The sequence below is a fragment of the Lissotriton vulgaris genome, chromosome 8 (assembly GCF_964263255.1).
Source record: "Lissotriton vulgaris chromosome 8, aLisVul1.2, whole genome shotgun sequence".
Taxonomy (NCBI): domain Eukaryota; kingdom Metazoa; phylum Chordata; class Amphibia; order Caudata; family Salamandridae; genus Lissotriton; species Lissotriton vulgaris.
The window spans coordinates 1,545,332,682-1,545,349,327 of record NC_141696.1 but is presented as its reverse complement, the minus strand read 5'-3'; the positions used below and the strand labels follow the sequence as shown (position 1 = coordinate 1,545,349,327).

General features: G+C 45.6%; 1 protein-coding gene across 1 annotated transcript in view; it reads left to right on the top strand.

Moving 5' to 3' along the window:
- LOC147700329 (uncharacterized) overlaps positions 1–16,646 on the top strand; it is a 160,530-nt gene that overhangs the window by 74,836 nt on the left and 69,048 nt on the right. The window contains exons 2-3 of the mRNA XM_086936306.1: positions 11,273–11,399; positions 16,318–16,428. Coding sequence (XP_086792432.1) covers positions 11,273–11,399; positions 16,318–16,428 — 238 coding nt within the window. The remainder of the gene's footprint in view (positions 1–11,272; positions 11,400–16,317; positions 16,429–16,646) is intronic.

Genomic DNA, 16,646 nt, shown 5'->3' with positions numbered 1-16,646 from the left:
CTAGAATAGAAGTCACGAAACACCCCAAGTATCTCTGTAGTATTTTTTAACAGTTTTCCCTGAGTCATCCATTATTTTATCTATACTGGAGAACGCATCCTTCTGCCTTAATCTCTTAGCCAGGTGTTTTCCTGAATTTCCCCCCACTTCATACACCTCCAATCGAAATGCAGCAAGTTGTTGAGCAAGTTTCGTGGCAAACCCCTGATGAATCCTAACCTTCTGAGCCAATAGCTCTTTTGATATATTTTCAATACCCAGTCCCCCATTGCATACCTGCATAAGTTGTATCTCAAGATCTCTCAGCTTATTCATCTCTGCTTCTTCCTTCTTCCTACTCTCCCTCTGCTTTTTTAATGAGTAGCTCAGAGTTTCACCCCGTACCCCGCACTTGAACGCATCCCATACTACCTCAATAGAGGCAAATCCCCTATTGTTTAAAAAAAAAATCTGGAATCCATTTACTCATATGTTCAATATAGAGTGAATCATACAAGAGTTTTCGCTCAAAGGACCAGGGTTTCGGATTTTGTGAAAAGTTTACATCAATAGTAAGAGCAATGGGATTGTGATACAAATCACCAGGTAGGGAGAAGGAATATCTGTCATTCAGTTTCCCCATGTAAACATTCTAAAATAAAAATGAGAATGGACACTTGTAACTGCGTTACCTAGGTTTCACTTTAAAAAACCCTCATAAGCGCAATGGTAAAATCGTTAGCGGTATATCTTGGTTCTCCGCCTCACACATGCGTTATTGCATTATCATTGGGTTTATGGAAAGGGGCGACCACTCGGTCCCCCCGAACGTATGGTGGAGTACCCCGATCCCCCCGGGAAACCATTTTGGGCGGGAGGCGAGTCTCGGCTGGTATGCCCAAAGCGGCGTAGCCGGGGCGCGCCTTTTCCCGCCCAAGAGGGGGTTGTCCTAGACACCGAAGCCGCTAGCCACGCCCCGGAGGCGGATTGGAGGTGGGTCCACGCCCGCCCGAAGAAGGATAAAAGGAGCAACAAGCCAAGAAAGCATCCTCTTGTTCCTGTGCTCTGAAGCTGCACCTCCCCGTTGCCGTGAGCTCGAGACGGAACGAAGAGCCAATTTTGAAGGATTTAATTTTTTCTTTGTTCTTTCAGCAAGTCAGCGTTGGACGATGCCGGGCAAGAAGGTCGGAAAGAAGGTCGTCGGTACTGATCAGATGCTCCGCATGCTGGTGAAAGACATGGCCGAGATGAAGAAGCAAATGGCGGCAATGAATGGTGTGGGGGGACCCAAGCGAGTCGTCGGACCAGCATTGCCGGGAGTAGTCCCTAACGGGAGAGGTAGAAGGGCCAAGAAGGGAGCGTCAGGGGGGGAGGCCCCAGTGCCCGAGGCACCACCGGCGCACCCGGATACACCGACTGAGGCCCCGATCCCGGTCCCGAACGAGGGGCAACCAATCCCGGTTGTGGTCACCCCCGTGAACGGGGAGGATATGCCTCCCGAACTGGCTGCACAGTTGGCAGCATGGTTGGGAAAAGATAACGAGGGGGCCACGGCTGAGGATGCCAGGGCAGTGATGAAGCAGTTGCGGCAATCGAGAGATGCCGCGAAGGCACCATGTCCTCTTGTTCCCCCACAGGCTCCCGTGGAACAACCAGTAGCGGGCGTGAGTTCGGCAGCGACTACGGTCACAGCTACCGGTCCAGGTAAGCAGCTATTGCCGATGGCGGGGGAGGGGTCGGTACCTTCGAGAAGGGAAAAAGTTGTTCAGCATATCCCGATGGACGTCAAAGAGAGGATATGGGCTGATAAATATATAAACATGTTTTCCTTACTAACCGATCATTATGAGATTGAGCATGTGAAAAATCAAAAGGAGTTTCTGCACCCTAGTGTTTGGCGCGCAAAAATGGCCGCTTTCAGAGTTGACGAAACGATAGGTAATTGGGGCAGAGCGTTTGGAATGTTCACTGCAATTATGGGGGAAACGAAGGCCCGAACTGTTGGCTGAACTACCCGTGTATCAGACACGTATCATGGAGTTTTCTCAGACATATGATGGCAATCAATGGTTTTGTTACGATAACATATTTCGTAAGTCCAAGGAGTTCGATGCATCCCTGACGTGGGATTGTTACGACTCCATTTCCTGGCAGAAAATGGAGAAATCAGGCATGGCGAAGTCGCCATCGTTGGGGTGGAACGGGGGCGAGTTTTCCCGCCACTCGTCTGGGGCGCCCTTTCGGGCGGGATCAGGCAATGATCAGCAGTCAAGGACTAATGGCAATTCAGGTAAAAAAGGGGCATGCTGGAGTTTTAACAGAGGCAAGTGTACAAGGCCCCAGGGGTCATGCAAGTTTAGGCATGAATGTGCAGGGTGCGGGCAGTCCTCACATCCCGAGACCATGTGCAGAGCCAAATCGGGTGACGCGGGAAGTAGGGGGGGCGCCAAACAGGTCTGAAATAGTCCGAGGGGCGCCTCTTCCTACCCCGGTTGATACCATGGCAATGATTCCTTGGCTGAACGAATACCCGGCCACCAGCCCCTGAGGACAGCGAATTGTTTGAATAAAGTCGTGTGCGTGGTATTGTTTTTTCTTACAGGTTGTTCTGAATAAAGTTGATGATTTGGTATGCAATAAAGTTGATAACCTTCCTTTTCAGCATGTTTATTCAAAAGTAGTTGCACCAGAGTTGAGCAGTGATGTTCTGTAGAGTTTATACTTTGAATGCTGGGGTATAATTGTTTTCTCCTCTTTAGCCTTAGATTGTCGTATTTATTTTGGTCGGGCGGTAAGGTCATGATCGGTGAGCAGTAATTGGAAGATCCCTAGAGGTGGGGCGTCACCCATTACGGATGGGAACGCCCGGGGGGAGGCGGCCATTGGCCCCTCAACGGGGAGGCGGTCCCCTCTAAGGATGGGGACGCCGAAAGGGAAGGCGGCCATAGGCCCCTCCCTGGGGAGGAGGGGCTGCAGGGCCTCTCCTGGGAATTTCCCGGGGCCAGGACATCTGCGACGGCAGATGTGGTAAGTTGTGTGGGGTGGGAGGGGGGTCTACGCTACCTTCTAGACACCTCACACGAGTCCTCGGACGACCACTAAGATGGCGTCGAGTTAACATGGGCCCCCGTCAAGACAAGGGAAATTGGAAATAGGCACAAAGGTGTAGTCCTCTGTGCGACCGCCCCTCACAAGTGAGGGGGGAGTTCTGGGTTAGGGATCTGACACCGGTTACGACCTTGCCGTTGGCCCGTAATGTTAGGATGTACAATTTCAATTTTGAGAAATGCATTTGCAGGATGTTTAGTATCGGCTAGGAGAACCTTTGTATTAGAGATGTGTTAAGGTTAGCCAAGAACATCGTAATGTGGAAATGAAATTGTACATGATATGAAACTGTTATTTTAATGTTTTAATTTTGTTTCATATTTTAATAAATACGGCCGGGAGGGTAACTCCCTCCCGCCTTCCAAAAGTTCAGAACCGTTTCCGTATTCCCATTCTTGGGGATTGTGTTGAGAGGGGGTGGCGGGTATCTCAGCCATATTAATTGTGCTGTATGCAAGCCTCAAGCCTGAGGCAACCTCTGGCTAGTGCAGTAGTGTCCAGAGATAGGTAATCACCCTCATAAAACATTATAAAAAACAAACCTACAGCCTGAAGTAACTTTAAATTAAGATTGGGTGAGGGTTGTTGTTAAAACATATTCGTGGGTATACTGGTAGATCGTGTTACTGGATCCTATTATACCACTTAAAAACGGTCGACATGTTTCTGCCCCACCATGCCCAGCCGGGTCTATGGGGCATTCATCAGGACATAAACAATAATAATCACACGATTTGTGCAGTAATTAAAGTGGTTTTTGTGTAGCCACTATGTTTCTTGTTGAGGTAATGATGCTCCTCTATGCTCTTTCATGCGCGTTTCTTCAGGGGTTAAGGATACACTGATCCTAGGCCGCTTGCAGCGTTTCTGCATCTAGTGCTGGCTCGGCTTAACGGCCGGAGCTGCCACTTTTAATTTAATTCATTTATTTAATGCAGTTTTATAAAGCGCAAACTTAACCCAAATGTGTCAGAGCGCTTTACAATAGTACGAAGTAAGTTACAGAAGGTACACATGATGGAATTTACACACTAAGAATTTACGTATACAGTCGGGATTATAAACAAGGTGAAGATAAAATCTCGCATTAATCGGTGGAGCAGACCGGAAAATATTGGTGAAAATTAAAGCAGGAACAAGCAGGTGGGGGCACAGTGAAAAGGAGAATGGGATATGGGGAGGAAAGAGAGAGAAACACAGGAATGGATGAAGGGAAGAGAGCAAGAACAGAAGGGCTAAAGGAACAAGTGAGTGCGAGGTTAAATACATCACGAGCATGCAGCACGGCAAAGAATACATGGGTAGAGGGAAGGGGGGCTAGAGCGGGACAAAGGAGAGCTGCGGGCGGAGGGAAGGGGTGCACAAACAGGGAGTCAGAGGCAAGAAACAACGGCACAAACAGAGGGGCAGGAAAAACGGCACAAACAAGGGGGCAGGGGCACGAAGAACGGCACAAACAGGGGGGCAGGGGCTTACCTCATGTCCTTGGTAGATGCTGCTCGGAAAGCTCAGCGCCCTGTAGGGATTCGGGGCGTGTTTTTCATGCTCTCCCCTTCCCATTGGCTGGAAGGTAAAATTCCAGCCAATGGGAAGAGGAGAGGGCGGGACTTAAAAAAAGACACGGAAACGCCCCCGAATCGCGTCGTGACGGGGGGAAGAGTGATGGATAACCATGTCTTCCAATGGCTAGCCTCCATTTATGGAGCTAGCCAATGGAAGAGCAGGCGGGACAAACCCCCGTACTGTTCTAACATAAGATTTTGTTGCGTGTTTATCTAGGTTCCTGATCGATACTGTGACCTTATGCCCCTATTCGGCTATAAATCCATTTATTCCCTATATTGGCATAACCGTTCAAGTGCGATTTTCTGAAAAGTCATCTCTGGCCTCACACGAACAGAGCCACATTCCAGCATAGCTCTCTGCCACTTCCTTTGCGACCAATTAGTGCAATGACAGAGCAGTAGTCACTATCTGATACTCCTAGATAACACTCCGAGTTCTTCAACAAGATAAAAACTTAGCAAACCTGGAAATCCCCGCTTGCTATGTTTTGATTAGTAATGGAACTCTAATGAGCAACTGATAACTATCACTTCCTAGTGACATCTTTAATTGACGTCTTATGTCCAGCAAACTTGCGTCAAACCCGGCACCTGTCAGGTATAAATATTACCAACGTTGCCTTAAGCAATAGCCTGTTGCCTGCTGATGTACGAGCTACTGATGCAAGCTGCCTGCACAACCCCGTGTTGGTAAATCTAGCACTCTGTCGCTGCAGCCTGCTATCCTGTGGTGGTGAAGCTGCTGATACCATTATCGCCGCTAAAGCGCGACCTATGGTGCAGTACGCTTAAGGAGCTGAACAGCCGTCCTCTGCGAAGACATCCAGCAGATTCCAGCTGCCCGCGGACGCTGTCCCCCCTCCTTCCTCGACGCGCTGAAGAGACCCGCTGCCTTTCTCGTGCAGAGAAATCCAGCCACGGCGTTTCCGGTTTACCCTCGCGGGTGACTGGGATATCGAGAGAGACCCCTGAAGGAGATACCAATCCTCCATCATTCTATTCAGAGGTATGGTGTTGACTAAACCCTTAGATGAGAATTCTTCAAACAAACCTTGGCAAAACCAACTTAACTTAAAGTTACTTAACTTACTCCCCTTTCACGTGTTAGGCTTAGGTCAGGCACACTGGGGTAGGCTTAGTTAGAAGCACCAGTTGAGTATGTTAGCCTAATGTATATGTGACTGTATATATGTTTTATTACTTCTAAACCATTGTATGGCTAAGAAACCATATCAATGCTTTTACAGTTCTATTTCGCAATACTTATCTTACTGTACGTACTTTTTATAATAACAATTATTGCAATTGTGGCAATACATTTCTCTTGTATGAGAAGAAAGACTGTTCAATAAATGTTAACCCTTTATTGACAAACGCCCGCCTCTCTATTCTCTACATACTGTGAAAGTAAACTGCACTAGACTGACTGAGTGAAATCTATGTCTATTGTTTCACACGACCCTAGAGATTGACTCTTGATCTGAGGAGCAAAGTTGTCATGTTGCACGGTTGTTGGAAAGCTGAATCCCTTCTTGTCTGTGCCAAGGAAGCTGATCACTTCCCATGCAGAAAAGAAAGTTTCCAGTGACCTCTGAGCTAGTTGGTAACACAACCCAATTAAGTTTAGCATAGTCAGTGGAGGCCTGGAATATAAGCAGTTCCACGTCGATACTACTGTTTATGTTATTCCAATGCGCAGGGCCTAGTGGGAAACTAGGAACTACACTACAATTTCGCCTGCGCGAACGCTGCTGCGCAGCGAACGCCAGGCAAAACCTAAAAATACTGATAGGTATATGAAATGCATTAAAGCGAAAAAGCAAAAAAATGAACACATTTTGAGTCTTAGTTAACACAGACCGTCCACTTACTATTTTTCCTTGCCCCCAGAGCACCACCCCTTTCCCCCCTCCACTCCCCCCTTGCCACCCCCCCACCCTCAAAGAACCCACCCAACAGAGGCGTAAGGACAAAGGTCCTCATTGATGGTGAGTAGTCGTGAATGAAGTCTCCCTAGCTGTGCTGCACAAAACCCGCTTAACACCCTATAGCTGAGTCATCCATCCAAATAAAATAATAGTCAGTTACTTATTCCTCTAAGTAAGTCCTTCGTCCTTCACTTACTAGAGTTACATTGCATCTACAAATTGTTGTGCTTTGATCTCTGAAACAAAGAAAATTGTTTTCCCTTTATAAACAACCTTCAATTTAGCAGGATTTAGTAAAAACACCTGCCCCCCCTTTGCTTGAATGGGTGATATTAGCTGCCTGAGCCTCCAGCGTCGTTGCACAGTTACCTGGCAAAAGTCTGGTCAAACAAAAAATGAATGCCCCAAACCCTTCCTAGTTCGTAAAGGTCTGGCTAAATCGTACAAGATTTCTCGAAGTAGATAATTATGCAAGCAAATAGGAATGGCCCTTGGTTTCCCAGCATCCCCTTCCACATCTTGTCTCAGAGTAAAAGGAAAGCGATGCGCCCTTATAATCTCTTTATCCCAGTCCCAGTCTTTGAGATCTGGAAAAGCTGCTGTAAACAGATCAACAACAAATTGCCGTGCATCTTTTACCTCAGAATGTTCTGGTATCCCCAGTATGTGCAGATTATTTCGACGTGCACGGTTTTCAAGATCGGTAAGCTTCCAATCGATATCCTGGCCAGTATTTTGCAGCTCGTTAATTGAAGTTTTCTGGATGGAGAGCTCATCCTCAACATTGGAAATCCGAACTTCCGCTTCCTGAACTCTCGTAGTGGTTTCAGTACAAGACTTGGCTAATCGGCGGACCACATTTTGTAATTTACGAACAGCTCCCTGGGTCCGAAACCCCTCCGCTTTAGTCTCCTCTCTATGAGCCATAATGAGTTTATACATCGATTTTTGCAGATTGTAAATGGATTCCAGCGTAATTTCGCCTTCTCCTTCAAGATTGTCAAGCGCCTCTTCCTGATTCTCTTGCGTTTCTGGCACCCCCTCCAATTGTGGTTGGTCCATCATGTTTTTGCTATTGATGAAGGGGGGTTCTGCAGTTCCGGAATCTTCCGAACTGTACCAAGAACTTCTTCATTTATCGGAGAATCTGATGTTAAAATATCCTCATCAAAAGTTGGATTGCCCTCATCTGCCCAGTCCCCTGAGAGAGAGAACCTCTTGTTATCATTGCCATCGCCGTTCTCTCTTTCTGAAGTTATAGTGACATCTGACATAGAATAGAAATGCCCCCTTGAGCCAACAGATTCTCCGTCATTTACAACAGTCATCGGCATATCTCTTTCCTTGTCCGCCTTGTGCTTACTTAAGCTGGCATTAGGATGCAGTTTATCTGCCTGGCAACCTCCATCATTAGTCAGAGGTGAGACTCTGACTTCTCCAACAGCCTGGCAAAGATCCGCCAGCTCATCATCTCAATATCCTTTTCCTCAGGAGTTCCCAAATCTCCAATTACAAGCATTACAGGCGTTGCAGAAGCCTGAGAGGGGTTCAACAATATCCGCTGCTTTGGAACTGCCCCTGAAGGGTCAGCAATACCGTGCCCGTTAACTGGGTTTGAAGTGGCAGGATTCTGAGTAATACTCTTAGGTGCATTCGCCCTGGCAATGTTTTTCTTTTTAAATAAATCTGGTACGATACGCTCTCTTGTACTTCCATTGTGGGTACGAACATTGGAGCAAGTCTCAGGAGTAACTGCAGCATTCAAATTCGAGTCAATGGATAAAGCATTGACAGTACAAACAGAGGGGGGAGGGGCCCTCGCCCCAGATGCTGTAGCATTAGCAGTTGCCTTTGCTTTAGCTCCCTTGCTCTTTGGAGCCATGATAGCGCAGAGAAAAAAGTGTTTTGCTTTTTAAGGGCACAGGGCGCAAATATTGCAGCAGGTATTGCAGCAGAATATATAAAAATGTGTTATTATATTCTGAGTCCCAGCCACGGCAGTGAATGACCAGAGCTTCCCAAAGAAAGTCCCAAAATATCCACTGCAGTCTGGATCTTTAAGACAAGGAGCTGTAGTTCTTACCAGTCAGGTAGTAAAGAGCATTCAAAGAGACCGCGCTGAGCATCAGACTTTCCCGCAACCAGCAGCGCACTCAGCGGTCGGCAGTCTCCACAACTTTCTCCTTAAGCTGAGATCGCTTGTTCGAACTGACTCCTCCTCACCGTTTGCCCCGCTGCTCACGTCTCCGCTCCTCGTCACAGACCCACGGATAACAGCAAGCGCCCAAAAAGATTATACGAGCCCAGTCAGGGGTCAATTATTACAAGCAGCATACTCCGCAGTTTTCGCAAATCGCTCGCGGACCGGAACGCCAGAGCTCTGTGGCCACGTCAATCCACACTCCTCACTGCTCGAGTCTGCCGCCGGTAGTCACGAAGCCGGTCAGGAAACACCTCCGGAGTGCACGCCGTCAAAGCCACAGCAAGCACCGGCATGAATGGGAGAGCCCCACTGATGCGAATATCACACCAGCACGCCGGTACACCTAAGAGGTGGCAGCTAAGCCAAGATAACTCCTGGGCAGGTCAGCGACAGGTTGGAGCTCTGCACAACCTCTCACTCGGCCGCTGGAGCGGCCGCCATCTTGCCTCTTCACCTACAAATTGTCATTTGCAACGCCAATAGCTTTAACTCAAGCACATGTGAGACCTGTTGCATTTCCAATGCTTGTTACTCCCAAGGCCCCGCTGAGAGATGTATACGCCTTGAATGGTTGCCTTCACGTAATCCCACGCTATACCTATATCTGCAGAGCCGTTATTAATTGAAAAGATTCTCTTTTTTTGAATTCAGTAGTTGCTGTCTAGATCACTTGTTTCACTTTGTAAGGGTATTATTGAATCACCATTCTTAAACTGATGTTGGGCCTTAAATCGCAGGCTTGTGATCAGTGAAGATAGCCAAACTTATTCAGTCTCATATTTTCAGATTTTTTGACACAAGGTAGTAAGTTGTCTCATATGGCAGATGTAGACTTTTTCCATTTCTGATACGTGTAATACTGCTGACTCAATACTCACCAAGCGTCTTAAGATGATAGGTTGGTATTGGATCCTTTTTCTTGATTAAAACCTTTTACCTGTCCAACTAACCAAGGAAATCCTTGTGAGATTAATGTCGGCTCAGGCATTTCCCACTGTATGATATTCTTTGGTTATTGGGCCATCTTACGATGCTATTGTTATGCCACAATTTTGAGGTGACTTGGGAAGAGAAGCCATTCCGGTCATTTTCCACTCTTTTGACCTGCAGCCGGTCTTCAAAGCGTTGAATCAGTATGGCAATGCTTCTGTGTGAAGCATTGGCGCATGAAAAATACGCCTCCTGTGTCCTCTAACATTCTTGCCCCCACCACAGTTTGTCATGATCACGCGATGAGTTTCCTGCAGCATAATTCGAGATTTAGTATTTGCGAAGTAGGCAAAAATAGCTTCACACTTTTTATTGTAAGCTAGACTCTTAACATTCAACAACAGAATTTATTTTAAAAAAGTTATCCCCCATTTTAATTGATTTCATGTCCTTGTATCATTCCTTAGTACAACGTAATTGCCACATTGAACAGTTCAGGTTTTTAGGCCATAATAATGCAACAACTGTTTTAGTTTTATTCCATCCCCTCCCTTTTCCATTCAGCCCCTATCTTCCTTATCCTTTGTGCTCCACCCATCCTACATTCCAAACCCCCACCTCTGAGTTCTGGTGGGCAGTGGGACCTGCCTTTCAATCCTTTTCCAACCTGGAAAATATATAATATTCCACTCCCTGAGGTTTGGGATGATAGTGCTCCCAATATTTACGTTTGTGCCCAATAGAAGAAATTGTCAAGATATTTTACTTTGCGCATAACTGACTAGATAGTGTACTGGGACGACAGAAAAGTGACCATCGGTGCGCTAACTGCTTTTTGAGAGAAGTGCGATTCTTCGGAAGTCTTTTACAGCAATGTTGTCTATCACGTAGAAGTGTTATTTTTCAACATGTTTACAAACAAGTGAATTATCCTTAGTGACCAATACAGATTGAGCAGAAGCCAAGAAGTCTTTCCCCTTTTTTGTCTGGTCAAGGAGAGCCTTTGGAAGTGCAGTAGTCATTTGGGAAGATACGACTAAAAAAATGAAAGAACATGTGGCCAGATCTTCTTTTTTTATTGTTTTTTTATTAAGCATACATCAAAATGTGCAGTAGTAAGTATCTCAGAGCAGCCATGCGTAAATACAAGTGCGTAACAACAGAGCGGTTTACCTTTCCCATCTCCAGCCTCACCTCCCTCTCCAGGGTTAATTGCCAAGTCTTCCATATAACGTCTCGCCTTAGGGCGGCACCGCCCAGTAGTGTAGACGGAGAACGCATATATTCCCCTTCTATGTGTTCCAATTCCCCCAGATTTGTTCCCATTTCTTGGGAACGGATGCACCATGCACCAGTCCATGTCTCTCTTCCATTCCACTAGAGTTGGTGCCCGCCACTGCCGGGGAATGTGACGCTTAGCGATCATTGTCATGTGGGCAGATCTTGAGAAGGTAAAGACTACCCTATGTTACATGATCACATTGTATTCTGCATCATGTCTGATTGTGTTCAGTTTCTTAGTATGACGTAAATGTTCATAGTTGCAATCCTTCTTCCAGGTGCTGCTTGCATTCCAGGATGTCGTCACCTGTTTCTCGAAAAAGGAGCGTGAACTTTTACACAAATGGCAGAAGGATCTTTATGCAAATCTAATGAAGGAAATTGACCAAGTCTTGATGTTGCTGGGTAAAGTTTCTCTTGATTTATGTTGAAAGTTTGCAAAGTCATGATAGCACATTTTAAAATAGTTCTTTCAACTTAACTACTTGTTTATTGTTGCATGTTCAATTTCCTGTGATTTAATTGTTTTTCATAAGCAGACAAGATGTCATGTAACTGCTTTTTAACTGTCGTGTAGGACAGGACAGCAAGATCCAAGGCTGATAGAAAGAAGTCCGTAAACCGTAGGGTATAGTGAAAGGAATCCGCGCCTGCAGATTTTTGAAAGCCCTGTTGCTGCACTCTTTATCTTCTCAGAGTGTAGAAGGATGTTCTTCACGGGCTGTGTGTGTTGAAGCTGTAACCCATGAGCGACAGGTGTGAGTAGAGAATTGTCTTCTAGCTTGCTAGGGATATGTCATATTGTCTTCAATGGGTGAAGTCTCCCTCCACCGCCAGAGGAGTGGGTTCCTGCTTTGGTTCATTGCACGCGTATTTAAATTACTCTTATCAAGAATACTTTAAACAGAATTGCCTTAAGCAGACCCCCCAGGATATAGCGGCATGGATTCGCAAATTTAGCGGCACAAAATGGAAATTTAGCGGCACAAATATTGAAATTTGGCGGCATTTTTGCGGCACTTTATTTTACTCATAATCATACATTTTCAGCCTTAAATCAATGGAAACCGTTTTAGCAGAGTATTCCACTTTGAATAGGCAACCTGGAATATGGAATAGAGGAAGCAGCCCACAGGTTAAGGCTGTTATCCCTTGGAAATGCAATTCTCCATTTGCTTTAGTATAGGTTGGTAGCAGTTATCACACCTTTTGACACATTGCGGTACCAGTGTTTGGCACATCCATAACCCTTTTCTTGCCTGAAAGTCTGAGGGCGGCTGGACACCGCTTTCGTGTGCGTTTTTATGTGTAGTTAACTGGAGGTGAAAGACCGAAAAAAGTTACAGATAATTTTTTTTCGCCACACCTTTGACCTTCCCCCAAACACGCTCACACTTGCCCCCATTGTGCACAGCATTACAGTTCCCATACTTCTTTTTTAGGCACTTCGACCACTGGTTGCTGCTTGCCCGGGCTCCCTTCCAAGTCAACCACCAAACCATTTTCTAACAGTTTTATTCTAAACCACTGGTAATAAGCGCCTCAGAGAGGAGGACATTTTTTAATGACAACAAAGGACACCAGTCTAAGGGATGTTTTACCTTAAGGATGTATGAAGTGGGCTAGTCGTTGGACTGAATTGAATAAAATTATTTGTAGATAATTTGTGTATTTCTTGAGGCCTGCCCTCGACTACCCCAATATGGGGACATGATACCCCTTTTTTGAACCAGATTGTTTACTGAAACAAGGCATATATCCCGCTCTGCTTTTGTGTAACTGTGAAATCTAGAAGGATATTTCACTGTCCGACACAGATTAAACGTATCTAGTTAGTCACAGAAATACGATGCAAACCACAGTAGATCAACTGGGCATAAACACAGGGCCAAAAACATTATACTTGAAATACTCTGCAAGCTAAGCTCAGTGGCAAGTGTAAAACCAAAGCTCAGTTGTTTTAACATTCGAATCACTTTGAATACTCATTCCCCATTTAAACAATAAAGCTACTACATACTATCCTACACGTTTACAGTTATCACCTTCTAAATGCTGTTAAAGAACAGTAATGCTTTCGACACCATCTCCCATGCCAAACTGCTGGCCACCCTGGGGAGAAATGGCATCAGGGGCGATGCACTAAAATGGATTGAGTCCTTCTTGTCACAGAGAACCTTCCAAATCACATCCCCAATAGCCTGCTCGGATAAAATGAGCGCCCCCCATGGAGTACCACAGGGCTCCATCCTAAGCCCTCTGTTTTTTAATCTCTACCTCCGGCCTTTGGCTGATCTAGCGGATGAATCTGGCCTCACCCTCATGACATACGCTGATGATTCCCAAATCATCTTCTCCCTGTCAGAAGCTAACCCACTTCTTCCATCTCGCCTTAATCAAGGTCTCCAAAACATCTTCAGCTGGATGTCCGCACACCAACTGAAACTCAATGGAGATAAGACCGAGGTCCTCCTTTTGGGGAAAAACAAAGACCTCTGGAACGCTTCTCACTGGCCCTCTGAGCTCGGTTCCATCCCTACTCCCGCCACTCAAGTTAGAAATCTGGGAGTCATCATCGATAACACCTTGTCCATGAAACAGCAGGCAAACAGAGTGGTAGGCCTCTGCTTTACCATCCTAAAATGGCTAAGGAAGATCCTTTGGATGTTGCCCCTCGACACCCAAAAGTCCGTAGTCAATGCACTTATTACATCAAGGATTGACTACGGCAACATTCTCTACTTGGGCTCAAACAAAGCTGTCATTAACCGATTACAAGTGGTCCAGAATTCAGCGGCTAGGCTACTCTGTAATATCCCAAAAACCTCCAGTGTATCCAGCCACCTAAAAGACCTACATTGGCTCAGGGTGGAAAGCCGTATTAGGTTCAAAGCCCTGAGCTATATGTTTAGGATCAAATCTGGTACCGCCCCTAAATATCTCCAAACCCTCGCCACTCCCTACACTCCGGCGAGAGCACTACGCTCGCAAAATGCTGCAAACTTTTCCATCCCAAAGTTCAAATTTGCAAGAACGGGAGGTAGATCCTTTGCTGTCATAGGGCCCACACTTTGGAACAAACTCCCCCCCCATATCCGGAAAGAAGACAGGTATAACATCTTCAGAAAACAGCTAAAGACCTGGCTCTTCCAGAAATAATCCACCATCACTTACCTTCCTTCACAAACTTGCTTAATTTCTGTCATCGGCGCCGGGAAACCCTTGTTGGGTAGCTGCGCGCCATACAAATGCAAAAAATAAAATAAAATAATAAATAAATAATGCGCTGACCAGCCGAGCGCGTGTCTGAGAGAATTCAATGTTAGACCCCCACCGCCGCCTGGCATTTCATCGTAACATGGGACCGAAGTCACACTAAATATAGCCGCAAATGGTAGATGTAATGATGATGTGAGCTGCCGTTGAATTTAAAATCAGTGCCACGCAGAGATGGCAATACTGCGAAGTGACAACTAATTTGAGAGCAGTTTGGAAATTAAACTGATGTAGCTCTGTAATTACCAAATAACTACTCCTATTTTCGCAAGATGTTCTTGGCCTCAGTAAAAGCTGTCAGTAAGACTATAAATATTTTTCAGTCGAAAGCGCGGTATGAAAGCAGCCATATGCACCTTTGAATGGTCCAAAAATTCCCTTCCCCATGCTTTAGAGATTATGATTGATTGCAGATTTTTTGCTCCGATTGGCTAATTATTTCAGCCGCTCGTGCGCAGTCACAAGGTGTTATTACGGCTCGGATTGGTGCATGCTGATAGTAAGGGGGCACAGCTGATAGTAAGGGGGCACCAGCATGCAAATCAGTCACTCTCGCGATGAATGAGGCTTTGTGTGTGATGGGTACGAAACAGCAGCCTGCCGCGCGGCATCATGGCGGGATAAACAACTCTTCCACGGCTCGCGCACACCCCTCTGCTGCACATGACCCGATTTCGCAGCACTTTACAAAGAAATCGCAGCACTTTAACAAAAGTGCCGATTTCGCGTCAAATCGCGATATCCTGGAGGGTCTGCTTAAGGTGAGGTTCTCTAGTCTTATTTGTTGGTCATTTGCCTTCAAGAAGAATAATGTATGAGCCTGCTGTGTGGTTGCAGCTGTTGATGGTTGTTGTGTTGTGTTTATTCTGTTAGGATATCATGTTGCCCAGTTTCAGAGCTCTAGCAGGTACTTTTCTACACAGTAGAGGGTGACCGAAAGCATGGCTTTTTAAAAATTTTTTTTTTAATTAATATGTTATTTTCTATAGCACCACTGCCCCAGCCGGTGTTGGAGTGCCTTACATAGATCTAGAGCAGGGGTCTCCAACCTCTTCTGTAAGATCTACTCATTTTTGATTAAATCATCCTGAGCTACGAGTATTATGAGTGTTGCAATAGTGCCACATCAGAAAAGATGACATTAGAGGACCCCATTTGTAACAATACTAGTGGCGATCACCTCAATACATCAGACAGGGTTTGCCAACAGTAATGTAGACAGACTTTTCCAATTTGGAATGTCTCTACACGGGTGAAAGTTGGCAACCATAGCGATAATGTCTCTGGCACCAAGGTAATACTATTAGTAATATTGTATAATTTATCGCTCAAATATCAGCTCAAGTATATATTGGAAATTGAATTTTCTCCAAACATCAGCACATACATTCTGAAAATTCATGCATTTGCATCTCAAGTACATGCTTTTTAGTTTGTAATACATAAACTAATTCATCCAAACAAAACCTTCTAATTTAGTAGGCTGGGCTGCACACAGGAGAGCTACTTCCAGGAAGCCAGAGAGCTACGAACAGCTCTTCAGCTACTTGTTGGAGCGGCCCGTAAGCAAGATATGTTTACAAAAACTACAAATTGGGGGAGGAAAACTTAGAGAAATTAAAAGTAGCAGTTGGGTATTTATAGCCTTTGTAGAACTGAGCAGAAGAGGTAAGGGAGGGGGGTTGTTTTCCTTGGTCTGAAAAGAATGTGATCTTGAGTTTTAAGGGAGGCCTCTTTTGGGGAGTCTTCTCCTATTTCTATGTATTTAGAAGAGAGCTGGAGAGAAGACATTGGCTTCTGGCCTGGAGAGCCTTTACCTCTATTTTGTTCTTGAGGTTTGAGTAGGAGAGGGCAAGTTCAGCAAACCTCAGAGGGTAGCACAGGAACCTTTGTGTAGATATGGATGACTAGGGAGGCCTTGTGTGATCATGCAAGAAGCATTTGGTGAGAGTTCAATGGGAAACCTCACTATTTCACTCCTTAATCCTCCGTACTTCACTCCTCATTTAATGTGATCACTTACACCTTCCCTTTCATTTTTGACCAGGTCCTATGATTGCAAAGGCCGTCTTTTCATTGAGAGCTGAAGAAAAGGAATGTCCCTGCCCTCTGGACAATGAGGACTCTGATAGAAGGCACGATGATGACCATGCCCCAAGTGAGTGAGAAATGTCCGAGGATCATAGCTGCAGAACATGTGCATTAATAACACTTCCAGGCACAAGCCAAAAGCACACATTCACACGCTAAAAGTCAGACCACTCGCATATTATTACATCATAGAACCCATGCAAAAATGAAATGCTGTCAACATGTCACTGTGGCTCTCTTGGCAAGTCTTTATTCTAAACAAAAAGGGGGGGGGGGAGTTCTTTC